General features: G+C 60.5%; 1 protein-coding gene across 8 annotated transcripts in view; it reads left to right on the forward strand.

Annotated features, from left to right (window-relative positions):
• Positions 1–14,302, forward strand: part of USP2 (ubiquitin specific peptidase 2) — a 29,771-nt gene extending 15,469 nt beyond the window's left edge. For 4 of the 8 annotated variants that reach the window (XM_036324006.1, XM_036324000.1, XM_036323999.1 and 1 more), the window contains 11 exons: positions 9,141–9,191; positions 9,518–9,641; positions 10,084–10,195; positions 10,304–10,414; positions 10,587–10,651; positions 10,814–10,917; positions 11,003–11,083; positions 11,178–11,256; positions 11,456–11,563; positions 11,953–12,073; positions 12,523–14,302. In XM_036324006.1, coding sequence (XP_036179899.1) covers positions 9,141–9,191; positions 9,518–9,641; positions 10,084–10,195; positions 10,304–10,414; positions 10,587–10,651; positions 10,814–10,917; positions 11,003–11,083; positions 11,178–11,256; positions 11,456–11,563; positions 11,953–12,073; positions 12,523–12,610 — 1,044 coding nt within the window. In that variant the 3' untranslated portion in view covers positions 12,611–14,302. Of the gene's footprint in view, positions 1–4,428; positions 4,777–9,140; positions 9,192–9,517; positions 9,642–10,083; positions 10,196–10,303; positions 10,415–10,586; positions 10,652–10,813; positions 10,918–11,002; positions 11,084–11,177; positions 11,257–11,455; positions 11,564–11,952; positions 12,074–12,522 lie in introns of those variants that run through there. The other 4 variants (XM_036324005.1, XM_036324002.1, XM_036324003.1 and 1 more) reach the window with 4 other exon arrangements.
• Positions 14,303–15,995: the final 1,693 nt, after the last annotated feature.

Consider the following 15,995-nt stretch of genomic DNA (forward strand, 5'->3'; position numbering starts at 1 on the left):
TCCCCCGCCCACCTCTCCTGTCCCTGGGCCCAAGGACACGCTGTTCCCGCTGAGCCCTGCCAGGGCTGCTTTAACGCCACAATCCGCCCTAATCCTCCTCCACGCCACCCCGCCAGCTGCTCCCTCCCCGCCCTGGCATTCTGCCTTCAGCCTCAGCCCTGCCTGCAACCTGCCCTGCCCAGGCCACGCTCTCCGGTCCCCAGGAAGAGCTAGGGGTGGCCCAGGCCTCCAGATCAGTCGCCAGGCCAGGCACCTGCTGTTCAGAGGCAGAGCAGGACCCGAGGCTGGGATCCTGGCCTGGCTGGTCTCCCCTGCACCCGTACCCTCTGCCCTGGGCCCTAAAGCACTTGGGCCCGGGTGTCCTAGGTCCTGTTTGCCCCGGGGGCTGCTGACTCATCTCTTGAAGCTCCGGGTCCCAGCTGTTCGGTGGCAGGCAGATTATATAAGCTGAGGGCATGTGATTTGTCTCTCTCGTGGGACTTTGGACCTGACCGCTGCCTGCAGTACCGGGGAGGGGGAGAGGGGGGCGGGGACCACCCGAGCTCCTGAAGGAGGGTGTGACCCCCCTCGCCCCCAGCTGCCTTGCTGTTCCCCACTCGCTGCCGTCCTATTTGTGCAGCTTGGCTGTCCTCACCCTGTTGGCTGCCCTGAGGGGCTGGACTCCCCGAGGCTTGAATCTGTGTTGACAGCATGGAAAGGTCCCTCAGAGGGGACCCTGAGCCAGAGGGGGCCCAGGGCCAGGGCCAGGACCAGCTGCGGGGAAAGGGCAGGCGGCTTGTGGTTTGTGGTCAGAGCCTGCAGGACACCGCGGGCTCATTCCTGGAAGGCCAGCGTGGGCTGTGGCCTGGCAGTGGCCCTGTGCAGCCTTGCCCAGCTGTGTCCCCAATCAGTGCCCAGCCCCATCCTCCCTGCCTCCCCCCCTCCCCCCAGCCCAGGAGTTTCCGTGGTGCTGGTGGAGCTGGGCCAGGCAGAAGTTAGTCCGGCCTGGCCCAGGCCCCCTCCCTGGAGGTGCCACTCCACTAGCCATGGGCTGTAGAAATGACCATCATGTGCAGGGCCCAGCGCTGTTCAGGGCCCTGCACCCTCTGACCTCAATGGAGACATAAAACTGGCGCCCTAGACAGAGGTACAAGCAAGAGAGGGAAGTGTGTGGGACCTCCGGAACCGGCTGGTTTAGGCCAGACTGCCGGAGGTTCCCAGGCGTAGCTGTGGCCTCCTGGGGTGTGAGTGATGCCAGGAAGCAGAGCTTCCCACTGGCCTTCCCGTCCAAGGGCACGTGTGGACTAAAAGCTCAGCCCCCAACAAGGACCCGGAACCCCTACAACCAATCAGCCACCAGTCTGCCCGCAGGCAGGGCAGCGAGAACGGGCTGTGTGCAGGAGCCGCCGCTGGCCTGAGACATTGCCTGGGCCTGAGCAAACCCTGGCCCAGCTGCCCACTGAGGCTTGCAGAAGCAGGCTACATGCAGTCTTTTTCATATACATGTATGTATACATATATCTCCTCTTGATCCGCTGCCTCCTGCAGGCCCCACCCTGGGGATCGAGCCCTCAACCCAGGCATGTGCCCTGACGGGTAATTGAACCGTGACCTCCTGGTTCATAGGTCGTCGCTCAACCACTGAGCCAGGCTGGCGGGCGGCACAGTCAGTCTTGCTCTCACAGAACTACCTCTGGCTTCATTTATGCTCCATCCAGGCCAGAGAGTATTCGAGGGGGAGAAAATGACTTGTGCTGCCAGGGGCAGGCAGCCTCTGAGCGCGAACCCTGCTCCACCAGAGTCAGGGGGCCAGAGCCAGATTCAGATCAGGAGACTAGTCCCCTCTCAGGGTCCGCTGGGATTGGTTCCAGGGCCCCCCCCCCCCCCCCCCGCCCCATACCGAAACCCACAGATGCGCAGCCTCTTCCATCAGGGCATCGCGCTCCCACTGACCTCTGCCTACATGGAGCTGCGGCAGAACGCGCCCACATCCTTCACTCACGGGATCAGCGTAGCGCCCTGCACATTGCAAATTCAAGCTGTGCTTTTTGAAACTTTCTGACATTTTTTAAAAAATATTTTAAACTTGAAGTTAGTTGAGTCCGTGGGTGTGAAACCCACAGATACAGGAGGCTGGCTGTATATCCTTTACCTCTTCCACGTCCAGAAATGGCCCTGGCTGGTGTGGTTCAGTGATTAGAGCGCCATCCTGTGCCCCAAAGGGTCTTGGGTTCCATTCCCAATCGATTGGTCGGGGCGCGTGCCTGAAGCAACGGATCAGTGTTCCTCTCTCTCTCTCCCTTCCTCTCACTCTAGAATTAGTGAGAAACGTCTTCAGGAGGGTTAGGAAATGGCACTAAAGAGAGAGAGTCTCCAGGGGGCTTGGCTAGTAGAGGAATGAGCCACAGTCTGCTGGTGGTGCAGACCTGCTTAGCAAGATGACTGTGTGAACTCTCTCCCTCCTCCGAGCCTTCTCAGAGGCTCCAGGGTGAAGGGCTCCCACCTGCCCCGCCCCAGCCCCCAGCCATGCCCACAGCCTCTGCACCCAGGAAGAGGGGCAGCATCTGGCAGGAAGCAGTGGTGTCCTACATGCAGCAGGTACAGCGCTGGCTGCGGTCAGAGGGAGGCGGGCCCTCTGCTGCAGGGGCGGGTGCTGCTGGAAACTGCCCCCTGCAGCACCCACTTCCGCATGCAACTCAGACCCACCCACTGGCACAGGCTTGGGGGACTCCCAGGATGCCCGGAGAGCCTGGCCTGGCCCCCTTCAGAAATGAGAGCACTATTTATTACGAACCCACAACCCTGTCCATGAGGCGCTTCCAGTGATGGCACAGTCCCCCACAATCAGACCGTCCCCCAGTCTGAGACACGACAGCAGAGAGAGATGTCCGGGTACCAGCAGACCGTGGGATGCCGCTGCGGGGCTCAGAGCTGGGGGGCGGGGGGCCATTACGGAGGCTTTGGAGAAAAGGAAGCCGCCTCTAATTTATAAGGAGGCAAGCAGCAGCCCAGGAAGGCCAGGCCAGCATGAGTTTTGCTGTAGGACAGGCCTGGCTTCAAAGCCCCAGGCTGACATTTATTAGCTTGTGGTCCTGGCAAGTCATCCGACTCTCAGGGCTCAGGGTTCTTTGTGAAACAGAGGCCATAGTTACTGCGCATTGTGTTGTGATGGACCTCACTGCGATCGTTTATCCACAGCACTTAGCCAGCGCCTGGCCTTCAGTAAGCGGCAATCAGAGGCGGTGCTGGGGCAGAGAGAGGAGAGCAGGCTGGTGGTGACCGCGGGGGGAGCCACGGACATAGCTCCACAGACCGGACCGCTCAAGGCTCCGGGCCAGAGGCGAGAACCGGGAGGATGCTCGGTGTCTCAGGGAAGAGATGCGACGTGACCGCGTGTGGGTGAGCGCGAGGGCTGTGGTTAAAAAGCAGGCGCGCAGAGAAGGGCTGGCTGTGTTTTGTCCAGGGGCCAGGACAGGTCACTGGGGAGCACAGTGACGGGGAGACCACCCCTCTGAACGTCAGCGCCCTCTTTTATCACCAAGTGGAAGCAGGTCCTGCCTCCCGCCCCCAACACCATCATTAGCATGAAACTGCCGCTTTCGGGGCGGCCTGGACACAGTCCTCAGGGCTTTAAGCCTGTGTGCAGGGTGCGTGTGCATGCGGGGAAGGGCATGCGGGAAGAACAGGCCCCGCTGGCCTCCGAGGATTTGAGATGCTAAAAATACTGGCTAACAGTAGCCGGCCCGGGCAAAACTGTCTCTAAGCAGATTCCGGGCGGGTCCTGGCGAGTAAGGGGTGGAGCACCGGAAAAACGCCGGACCCCTGACCTTCAGGCACCGCCAGCCTGGGGTCGGAGTGGTAGCCTCACTCCCATGCCAGCTGGGCACCCCCTCCCCCCCCCACACACACCATTGTTTTTACCCCCACCTCCAAAACACAGGGCAGAAACTGCGGCTCTGGGAGAAAGGGAGTGATTGCGGAGAAGAGGCCAGAAAAGGTCCTTACCTTCGGGGCCTTATAAAATAGGAACATCGCCTCTTAACACCGGGCCGAGCGAGGGCAGGGGGCGGGGCCTTGGAAATCTGCCCCCGACCTGGGCTCGCGCACCCTCGCCGCCTGGCGCTGGGCTCCCAGCGGGCGGAGCGCCCCGCCCCGCGCTGCACAGCCGTCTGCGCGCTCGAGCGCTCTCCCGGGCGGAGCGGCGCGGACCCGCAGGGCTCCCGCCGGGACCCGCCCGCCCACGTGTCGGGCTGTGCGCCGCCGCGGGGGGCTCGCCGGCTGACGGACACTCAGTTGGGGCCGCGTCCTCTGCCGCCTCAGGGAGTTTCCTGAGTCCCATCCCCAGGCCGGTGCGGGGCTCCGCGCCCCGATCCTGCCCTCCCTGGGGTGCAGGTCTCCGCGGGGGAGGGGAGCGGGGCGGGGCGGGGGACGCGGAGCGCGGCGGAGGCGGGGCGCGCTGACGTCGGTCCGGCCCGGGAGCCGCCAGTCGGCTGGGCTCGGGGCCGGGCTCGGAGGCGCGGGCGGTTGGCGTTGGCGGCGCGCGCCCGGAGGTTGGGGCAGGAGCGCGGGCGGCGCCGCAGCGGTTACCGGCGGCCGGGTCGGGCGGTGCCCCCGCGCCCCCCTGGCCCCCGAGGCGCGGGCGGAGCCAGCATGCGCACCTCGTACACCGTGACGCTGCTCGAGGAGCCCCCGGCCGCCCCCTTCCCCGCCCTCGCCAAGGAGCTGCGGCCGCGCTCCCCGCTGTCCCCGTCGCTGCTGCTCTCCACCTTCGTGGGGCTCCTGCTCAACAAAGCCAAGGTACGGGCTGCTCCCGGGACCCCGCGGGGCCGGTCCCGCCTCCTCCCCGGGCGCCCACCCCCGGGCCGAGTCCCCGCGCGACCTTGGCCAGGACGGCTTGTGCCCGCCCCCACCTCCTCCCGCGGCTCCGGGCAGGAATCCCCGCCCCAGGTGGCCCCCCGCCTCCTCGCAGCCCCCTCCCCTCCCGGAGGGCCGGGCCCGGACTCCCCGCGGCCACCCGGCGCCAGGTGACTCTCGCGCTCTCTGTTCCCGGCACCTGTCGACGCAGGTGCAGGAACGCGTAACCTTGACTGTTCTTGGCCTGCGAGGGCCCTGGTGGCCGGCTCGCTGGTCTCCCCGGAGGTGTTGACTCTGAGGCCAAAACCAGGCCAGAAAGGCTGGTCGGAAAGCCTCCCCCCCCCCCCCATCCCAAAGGGCTGGGAGCGGATCCTTTGACCCTGTGGAGGGCAGAGGAGTTGCAGGCCCGTGAAAAGGGCCACTTCCCTTCTCTTTCCAGTTGTGCTAAGTGGGCGCTGGGTCCCTCAATGAGACAGACGCCCTAGAGAAGCTGGGGTGCAGGTTGGGCACTGCCTGCCTTGGGGAGAAGGGCCAGAGCTTGACAGGCCTCACTAACAGGCCGGCTCCATGTTGGTGGTGCGCCCGCTGCCCCTGCCAGGGCCACTCTGGGCTCAGCCGGGACTCAGGCTGACCCCCGCAGAGCACCGGGAAGTAAGCAGGAAAGCCCTTCACTGGGGTCTGGAGGGTGAAGACAAACCTCAGGCTGCCTTTCTGACACGGTCCCTATGCCCAGCTCTTGCCCTACGTTCACCCGGTGGGCGCCTCCTGAGCCCCTACTCCTTCGCTGGAGGGCGAGTCGGGCCGTGTCCTGCCTTTCTGGAACAGTGGCTCTACTGAGTGAAACGAGGTTTGCGATGCTAACGGGAGGGAGTTCCTGATCCAGACTCCACGTGAGCCTCTGCGTGCGCCTGGCGTCCTCTCCGGGGGCAAGGCCCCTGGCAGTCTCCCAGCTCCTCCAGGTCCAGCTTCTCCCCCCAGCTGCCGGGCAAGGTTGTTTCCCGGGAAAAAGGTCACTCCCGGGACGTGTTTCTCTGTGGGGTGGAAGGTGCTGGCCTTCCCGGAGCCCGTGCCTGGTGGCAGAGGGACACCTGGCTGGGCACACAGCAGGGCCTGGCCGCAGCCTGGACCCGGGGTGCCCAGCTCAGGCCTCCCTCTGCCCAGCCCAGCGCCGTGTTCCCGCCTCCTACATAGAACGCTTAGAAATTGGCATGTGGTTTTGAACTCAGAAAATTTTATTTTTTCCAAAAAGAAAAATATATATATTTTTTTACTCATTTTAAGGAGAAAGGGAGAGGGAGAAAGAGATAGAAACCAGTGATGAGAGAATCATGGATCAGCTGCCTCCTGCACTCCCTCCACTGGGGATGGAGCCCGCAGCCCAGGCATGTGCCCTGACCAGAATCTACCGTGACCTTCTGGTTCACAGGAAAACACTCAACCACGGAGCCCCGCCAGCCGGGCTGAGCTCAAGAAGTTTTAGAAAAAGGCACAGCACCTCTGCCCATATCCCACCCCCACCCCCAAAAACACTGAGTCCTCGCAGTGCCTTAAAGGAGCTCCCCGTGCACAGGCATTAGCAGGACTAGTTCCCCAAGAATAGTCACTGAGTCCTCGCTGGTGTGGGTCAGTGGATAGAGCATCGGCCTGCAGACTGAGGGTCCTGGGTTTGATCCCGATCAAGGGCACATGCCCAGGTTGCCAGCTCGATCCCCAGTAGGGGTGCGCAGGAGGCAGCCAGTCAATGATTCTCTCATCATTGATGTTTCTCTCTCCCTCTCTCTCCCTTCCTTCTGAAATCAATAAAAATAATTTTTTAAAAAAAGGCCCTGGCTGGTTTGGCTCAGTGGATAGAGCATCAGCCTGTGGACTGAGGGGTCCCAGGTTCGATTCCGGTCAGGGGCATGTTCCCAGTGGGGGGTGTGCAGGAGGCAGCTGATCAATGTTTCTCTCTCATCGATGTTTCTAGCTCTCTATCCCTCTCCCTTCCTCTCTGTAGAAGGTCAATAAAATATATTTAAAAATAAATTAAAAATAAAAAAAAGAATAGTCACTGGGCGATGACAGGTTCTTCCTGACCCGACCCTCCCTCCGCAGCGGGAGTTAGAGTGTCCACACCTCAGATGCCTCCCCGCCGCCCCTGGTCTGAGTGACCACTTTCTCAGCAGAGGGCCCCCTGGTGGCCGTGGCCAGGGCCACCAGTGGTAGCGTGGCTTTGCTTCTGCAGCCTGTTTGGGCAGATGTTGTCTGAGGTGCAGCGGGTGAGAACTAGCAAAGCTCTGCCCACAGCAGGTGTGAGCGTGGCCGTCCACACGCCCGGGCCTCCAGGCTGAGCTCAGGATGCCCGCAGGCTGGTGCAGCGGTTTCGCGGGGCCCGGGGAGCTCTTGCCCAGGTCATCCTGCCAAGGCCTCTGTCCAGGGGCGCTTTCCGTTGTGGGCCTCTTCGGAACCTCGGGGTCCAGACAGTCAAAGATGCTGTGTCTGGGACCACAGACGCTCGTCCCAGCCAATGTCTTCAAGAATGCTTGCCCCTCCCGCTGCCAGCGGGCTTTTCTCTTGCTGCCGTCGGCGGCGGCCTCTCTTCTGGATCTGTCCTTCCCTGCCTCTCCCTGTGTCTCAGCATGTGTGCCCTGGGAAAAGCCTCCTTCAGCCCCCGCCCCTCCCCCTGGAGGTGACAACCATGGGCTTTGGCTGTCAGCACAGGGCATGAGTTATTTTGTTTTTTTATTTTATTTTTTTTTAAATGTATTTTATTGATTTTTTACAGAGAGGAAGGGAGAGGGATAGAGAGTTAGAAACATCGATGAGAGAGAATCATCGATCAGCTGCCTCCTGCACACCTCCCACTGGGGATGTGCCCGCAACCCAGGTACATGCCCTTGACCGGAATCGAACCTGGGACCCTTCAGTCGGTAGGCCGACGCTCTATCCACTGAGCCAAACCAGTTAGGGCTTGTTTTTTTATTTTTTAATCTTCACCCAAGGATATGCTTTGAGAGGGAAAGGGAGGGAGGGAGAGAGAGAGAGAGCAGTTGTCACCCATACGCGGGGACTGAACCCACAGCCTAGCTATGTGCCCTGACGGAGAATCGAGCCCACGACCTTCTGGTGTATGGGATGACGCTCCAGCCAGTGGGCCGGGCATGAGTCATTTTAGCTGAGCTATTCCAGGCTCCTGTTGTGGTCAGGTGAGCAGGTTGAACATGCCCCAGCCAGGGTCGCTCCAGAGTTGCCTGCCCCGGCCTCCACTCTGAGGGGGTTGGCGGGGCAGGCTCATCTGCAGGCGGCTCCTCTAACCCTTGGAGCCTGAAGGTTTTCTGATTCCTTGGAGGCAGGGCCAGAACTAGCCGTGGACCTGGAAACACCATGCGAAGAGCCCTTCCCCGCCGCCCCTCCCCTCCCCTCCCCCTGCCACACACCTGTTCCCTCTCTAACCTCACCACTCCCACAAGGGTGAGGCAAGAGCAAGAGCGGCGCCTGTAGGCAGCTGTGTGCTTCTGCAGCCGCAACCTGCAAGCACAAGCTTCCCTCCCCTCTGGGGGCCGCTGGGATGTGGGACCAGCCAGGCGGGGAGGCTCTCCCAGGCTGCCGCCAGCCGAGCTCACCTGGACAGAACCCGCGGCTGTTCCTAATAGCAGACTGACCTCCCTCCCACCCCCCGGAGATCTACACTCAGTGAGAATGGCTTCCCATTGAGCTTTTCCTTGTGGCGCCTATGACGACAGCCGCTTTAGGCATCTAGGACACAGATACTTGAGACAGTGTCTGGATTGGGGACCTGAAGTTTCTTGTAATCAGGACTCAGATATGTCCCCAAATATATGAATTCTTACTCTCCAATATGGCAGAGAATGGAGAGTAACTTAAACCCTAGCTGGTTTGCTCAGTGGATAGAGCATCGGGTCCCGGGTTTGATTCCAGTCAAGGGCAGATGCCTGGGTTGCGGGCTCCATCCCCAGTAGGGGGCATGCAGGAGGCAGCTGATCCACGATTCTCTCTTATCATCCATGTTCCTTTCTCTCTCCCTCTCCCTCTCTGAATTCAATAAAAAGCTTTTTTTTAAAGAGTCCCTTAAAGATGGGGGAGAAGGGAATAAAAGAAAGCAACGCCCTAAAGATATTTCTGTGCACTGGAAACGGCAGGCGTTCCCAGTCTTCTTGCCTACGAGGTGTGTAGACTAACGGTGAAGGGAGATACATGGGGCCCGGTGCTCCGGCCCGGCGACGGCGACGGGAGCATGAGAGCCTCGCCGCCGGCCTCTCTGCCTCTGCCTCTGCCTCTGCCTCATGTGCCTGTGTCCTTGCTTGCAGAACTCTAAGGGCGCCCAGGGTCTGGCTGGCCTGCGCAACCTTGGGAACACGGTGAGTTCTCAGCCCACATCTTTCCTGGGCCACCCCTGCCCTCCCGGCTGGGAGCCCCTGCCCACAGCAGGAGGTGCTGCGCCTCAGCCTCGCCGCTTCCCTGGGCCTTTCTCCCCAGGACCGCTCACGCTCCCCGCCCACCTCTGTCCGGCGCCCACACCCCTTTCTATACCCTCTGGGCAGGCACCAGTGGCATCACCTGTGCCAACAGCGGGCATTTGCCTCACCTCCGCCCCTTTCACTCACTCACCAGGGGAGGAGCTGGCGGCTGAGGGAGGGCCGCTGGGGGGGTGCCGCAGGGCCCCCCTGACGCGCGTTTCCTGCAGTGCTTCATGAACGCCATCCTGCAGTGCCTGAGCAACACGCGAGAGCTGCGGGACTACTGCCTGCAGCGGCTCTACCTGCGGGACCTCGGCCACAGCAGCCACGCGCACACGGCCCTCATGGAAGGTGAGCCCGCCCGCACAGCCGCTCCCCTGGACGCCTTTCTGCTCCGCTGTTGCTACACTAGGAGTTGTGTTTTCTTTCCTTTTTTTTTAAATATATACTTGTATTGATTTGTATTTGTATTGATTTCAGAGAGGAAGGGAGAGGGAGAGAGAGAGAAAGGAACAGCAGTGATGAGAAAGAATCGTGTACCGGCTGCCTCCATGCCCCCACTGGGGATCAAGCCCACAACCCGGGCCTGTGCCCTGACCGAATCAAACCTGGGACCCTTCAGTCCTCAGGCCGACGCTCTATCCACCGAGCCACACCAGCTTGGGCTAGTCGTTATGTTTCCTACGCACCTCTCCCTTTCCCTCCCGGCTCCTCCTCCCTGGGACCCTGGTTTTAGAGCTGGTTCTAGAAAATGCCTCGCCCGCCCTCCACCCTCCCGCTCTCCTCCTGATAGAGTTTGCCAAGCTGATCCAGGCCGTATGGACTTCGCCTCTCAATGACGTGGTGAGCCCCTCAGAGTTCAAGACCCAGATCCAGAGATACGCCCCGCGCTTCGTGGGCTATAAGTAAGGGCCTTGCCAACAAGTTTCCTCACACGCCCCCGCCCCCCCCGGGAGGGCTGGGGCAGCTCCTGGGCCAGGAGGGCTTGCTCACTCTCTGTTCTGGGGGCTCAGTCAGCAGGATGCTCAGGAGTTCCTCCGCTTCCTTCTGGATGGGCTGCACAATGAGGTAAACCGAGTCACAGTGAGGCCTAAGTCCACCCCTGAGAACCTCGATCACCTTCCGTAAGTAAGAGGAGGAACATGGGGAGCAAAACTGGATGGACTGGAGGTGTTTGCCTACGTCCTCGGGGCAGTGACTTGAGGAGAAGTTTGAATAGTAGGATAAGATTGATAGACCCTACACGGATCATGGTTTGACCTCTGACCCCGTTGCCTTCCCCTCTCTGGTCCCCAGTGATGACGAGAAAGGGCGGCAGATGTGGAGGAAATACCTGGAGCGGGAAGACAGTCGGATTGGGGGTGAGTGCAGGGGACGCCGCGCTTCCGTCACGTGCGTTAGCCTGAGTGGAGCACACCAGCCCTCAGGACCCTCCTCCCAGGCGCCCTGTCCTGCGTGGGTCCTGGGAACCGGGGAGGAGCCGTGAGGGGGCCGCACCCGCCCAACCTGTGTCCCCTCCCCAGATCTCTTTGTGGGGCAGCTGAAGAGCTCCCTGACCTGCACGGACTGCGGCTACTGCTCCACGGTCTTCGACCCCTTCTGGGACCTCTCGCTGCCCATCGCGAAGGTAGGCACCCCCTGGCCCACTTGTGAGACTCTCACCGGGCCCTTTGGTGCCGTTGACCTCTGACCTGTGCCTTTGCCCCTGCCAGCGGGGTTATCCCGAGGTGACCTTAATGGACTGCATGAGGCTCTTCACCAAAGAGGACGTGCTCGATGGCGACGAGAAGCCTGTAAGTGGCCTCCCGTGAGGCACCGCTTCCGCGTCCGGGGACACCGTCCCCTGTGGCCGCCCGCCCGGTGTCACCGCGCTCTCCTGTCTTCCAGACGTGCTGCCACTGCCGCGCCCGGAGGCGTTGCCTAAAGAAGTTCTCCATCCAGAGGTTCCCCAAGGTCCTGGTGCTCCGTATCCTTAGGACCGTGCGTCCCGGAGACCGGCTCGGCTGGCGGCCAGGCCCCGGGCAGGCCACAGCGGGCAGAGCGGTCTCGGGGCCTTTCTTTTCATGTTTGCTCTTCTGTCCCCAGAGGGGTGCCCGCCGTCGGGACCGGCCGTTATTTTGACTCTGTGCTTGTACCCTGTCTGTCCTTGACACGCTTCCTCCCAGATCTGAAACGGTTCTCCGAGTCCAGGGTGCGGACCAGCAAGCTCACAACGTTTGTCAACTTCCCGCTGAGAGACCTGGACTTGAGGGAATTCGCTTCAGAAAACACCAGTGAGTGTTTTTTTAAGTATTTCTTTTTATTGCTTTCAGAGAGGGAGGAAGAGGGAGAGCGAGATAGAAACATCAATAGTGAGAGAGAATCATTTATCAGCTGCCTCCTGCATGGCCCTACAGGGGATCAAGCCTGCAGCCCGGGCATGTGCCCTGCCCAGGAATCCAACAGTGACCTCCTGGCTCATAGGTCGATGCTCAACCCCTGAGCCACGCCGGCCGGGCAGTGTTTGTCACAGGGAGGGAGGGAGGGACAGGGCAGAGGTACCTGCCATGCAGATGGGAGTCAGGAGGAGGGGAAGCTGCTGGAGAGGGAGTTTGGAAACTGGGAACCAAGGCAGGAGGGGAGGGAGTGCCCGGGGGCTCGCACACCTGTGCTCCCTTCCCAGACCATGCTGTTTACAACCTGTACGCCGTGTCCAATCACTCCGGAACCACCACGGGCGGCCACTACACCGCGTACTGCCGGAGCCCAGCCACCGGCGAATGGCACACGTTCAATGACTCCAGGTGAGACAGACCTGCGCCCCCGGCAGGCTGCCCGGCCCGGCCTGGCCCTTGCCCATCTGCGTGGCTTCCACCGAGACTGACAGAAAGTCAGAGCCAGGGCCCTAGCTGGTGTGGCTCAGTGGGTAGAGCGTCAGCCCATGGACTGAAGGGTCCCGGGCTCAATCCCCAGTGAGAGGCATGCAGGAGGCAGCCGATGGATGATTCTCTCTCATTATTGAATCTTTCTCTCTCTCCCTCTCCCTTCCTCTCTGAAATCAGTAAAAATATATATATTTTTAAAAATTAAACAAAAAACAAAGTCCAAGCCAGGAAGCCAAGTGGCACGTCTGCTGCCATTTGAAGCCTAGAAGATGCAGATGAGGGTGGCACTGGGCGGGTCCCAGAGAGCAGGGCCGCCCGCAGCCCCTCAGCACCCCGCCTGCCGGGCGCTGACCCCCCTCTCTCCGCAGCGTCACCCCCATGTCCTCCAGCCAAGTGCGCACCAGCGACGCCTACCTGCTCTTCTACGAGCTGGCCAGCCCGCCCTCCCGCATGTAGCGGCAGAGCTACCCCCTCTCCCTGCCGCGGTGGCCCTACGCCCGACGACGTGTTTTTTTAAAAAAACAAACAAGCAAACCTGACAGATAAGAGAAAAATAAAGTACGTAAAGCTGCGGAGCAGGAGTGGCTGCGGCCTGGGCGGGCTGGAGCCCGCGCCCACAGCGAGGACCCCAGGACCCTCGGCTTCTCCCGGCGCATCGTTACGCCTCTGGTTTTTCCCGCGTGAAGTCAGCAGCAGTGGCGCGTGGGAGAGGACCCTCTGCTGCCTGCTCCTCCGAGAGGACGGCGCCCCCGGAGCCGGGCACCCCCCGGGACCCTGTGCAACGACCGTCCAGAAGCAAGAGACACCCCAGGAGCCAGGAGCCCGCTCAGCGCTAAGTCCCGGACAGACCAGGGCGCATCTTGGAAAAAAGCTGTTGTTGGCTTTTAAAAGCCCAGTTTTTTGTGCCGGCCCTCACTCAAGTGTTCAGACTGGAGACGCCCTCTGCTCCCCTCTGCCCAGCAGGGGCGGCCGGTGGTCTTCTCTCTCTTCAGATACACGTTTTCTAAGCTCGCTAGGCAGGCGTCCAGGCCCACGCACGGCACTGGAGGCCTGGATCTAACGAGTTTTGGTTTTTAGGGTTTTTGTTGTTTTCTTTCTTTTTTTAATGTTTTGGATGGAATCTAGTTGCCTCTAAGAATTGTGCCTTATAGCATTTGGGGACCAGGGGCGTGACTGTCCCTCCCTGAAATATCCCACAGCCACTTCCCTTGGCCCCACACCATGTCTGGACTGACTGGGGGAGGTCGGGCCATGCCCTTAGCCCCCGGCTGGCTGGCATCGCAGTGAGATGGAGAAGAAAGGGGGTGAGAGGATATTTCTTGCGATGTAGTGTATCAGGTTCCCCTGCCCGCTTCCTCCCCTCACCCCCCCGCACCACCCATCACTCCCAGCTGTTTGAAGGACAGCTCAGTCCCTGTCCCTAGAGCTCCTCCGCCTTTAACTTATTCCCTCTTACCCTGCGTTTTCTCCCTGACCTCCGCCCGCCCCGCCTTCTCAGAGCCTCCTGCACCGTTTCTCAGGGATGCCCGCACCACCCTCCCCGGGCACCAGTGCCCAGGCCTGCCCGGGGGTGTGCCCAGGGTGCTGAGACGCCTTGCCTCAGCCCCGTGATGTTTTCCCAGGGGCAGGGTTTGCCTTGAGCAGTCGGCAGACTTCGGTGCTGCCCCAGGGAGTCGGGCTGCTCCTGCACCAGGCAGGGAGCTCTCTGCACCACTTGTGCCAGGAGCCGAGCCAGCAGCTTCCCGGTGCTCCCAGGAGGAGGCGTCAGGGAGAGACCCCGCACTTCGCTGGCCTGGCACCCTTCTCTAGGGAAGCCCTGTGGCCCTGAGCCAGGGGCGGCGGACACGTGTTTACTGTGTAAGCAAGAGGAGAGCGGCGAATGCACACGGGGCCTCGTAAGGAATAAAGCCCAGCGTGGAGGGAGCCATGGTCTGTGACGCAGTCTTGGTCGGGAGGCTGTGGACTCGGAGAGCCTGCGCGTCAGAGACCAAATCCTCCACTGCCCCAACCAGAGTGCGTTCAGGTCCTGGGAGGCGGGCTGCCCACCTCTTAGTTTACGCGCTTCTATAAAAGCTGAACCAGTGCACATTCTGAACACTGTTCATCTGGACTCGCTGATAAACATACTTACTGATATTTTAAATGCCACACTTGTTTATGCTCCATTCTTTTGAGCAGGGCATTCAGGGCGAGGTGTCACGTCTCCATTTCTAAAGACCCCAGCGAGGTCTCCAGAGAAGAGGCCCGCCTCACAGCCTCAGCTCCTGTGCCTGAGGGCGTGGGTGTGCCTGGCGGTTGTTTCTCCAAGGGGACGGCTTTCTCTTTTTCTTTTTAAATATATGTTTTTATTTCTTTTTACAGAGAGGGGGAGAGAGACATTAATGATAGAGAAACAACATGGATCAGCTGCCTCCTGCACGCCCTACACTGGGGATCGAGCCCACAACCCGGGCCTGTGCCCTGACTGGGATTCGAACCATGACCTCTTGGCTCATAAGTCGATGTTAAACCCCTGAGCCACACTGGCCGGGCAAGGGGACTGCTGCGTCATTGCTGTGGGCGCTGGTGCTTCTCCGGACATGGGACATGCGGTCTGACCCCTGACGAGCTCAGATGCCCCCAGTGGAGGCTGGGAGCAGAGTGGCTCCTGGGTGTGGAGGGGCCAGAGCTGCTCCGTGACCGACGGGCAATTGCAACTTGCTCCGCTCACACCTGGAAACAGCTGCCCTGGCAGGAAAGGGTTTGTTCTCAGGTGCCCTTTCGATGCCTCACCAGGTAAAGAGGTGGCCGCTTCGGGGTGTGCAGGCATTGCCTCCGTTGGCTTTATCTTCTCATAGTTCTATCCAGATGCTCCATCTCCGCACTGAGCTTAGGAGAGAGAAGCTGCAGTGTCTGCCCGCTGAGCCCCACTGTTTTCTCAGGATGTTTCCCACTGCCATTCCCTCTCCGCAGAAAAATCAGGGCCTCGCCCGGCCGGCGCAGCTCAGGGGTCGACCTATGACCCAGGAGATCACAGTTGGATTCCCAGTCAGGGCACATGCACCGGTTGCAGGCTCCGTCCCCAGTGAAGGGCGTGCAGGAGGCAGCCAGTCAATGATTCCCATCATAGATGTTTCTGCCTCTCCCTCTCCCTTCCTCCATAAAATCAATATTTATATATATGTGTATATATATATATATATATATATATACACATATATATATATATATTAAAAAGTAAAAGAAAAATCACGGCCTGCCCATTCCATCCTTTCTGAGACAGGAGCACCTGCTGTCAGACACACCTAACAGGTGAGGTGGCGGCAAGCACATTTGTTCTGGGATTTGCCACGAGTGAAAAAGAGGGACTGGAAAAACTGATTCCCACTCGTGTTTCTCCCTGGGAGCTCCCCGCCCTGAATAAGGTTCTAAATGCTGCTGATTTACCCAAACCCCAGGGAATAGGGTTGCCCACACAATGAAGGGGGAGGCTTAGAGGGAAGTGAACAGGTAGCCCCATCAGTGTCAGTGGCTATGCCTCCCCTTTTTATATATATACTAGAGGCCCAGTGCACAAAAATTTGTGCACTGGGGGGGGAAGGGGGTCCCTCAGATCGGCCTGTGCCCTCTCGCAGTCTGGGACCCCTCAGGGGATGACAACCTGCTGGCTTAGGCCTGCTCCCCGGGGGATTGGGCCTAAGATGGCAGTCAGACATCCCTCTGGCAGCCCGGCAGTCCTCGGGGGATGTTTACTTGCCAGAGGGGTGCAGGCCTAAGCTGCAGTCGGACATCCTTAGTGCTGCTGAGGAGGCAGGAGAGGCTCCCACCACCACCACTGTCCTGGCAGCCATCAGCCTGGCTT

The sequence above is a fragment of the Myotis myotis genome, unplaced genomic scaffold, assembly GCF_014108235.1.
Source record: "Myotis myotis isolate mMyoMyo1 unplaced genomic scaffold, mMyoMyo1.p scaffold_m19_p_10, whole genome shotgun sequence".
NCBI lineage: Eukaryota > Metazoa > Chordata > Mammalia > Chiroptera > Vespertilionidae > Myotis > Myotis myotis.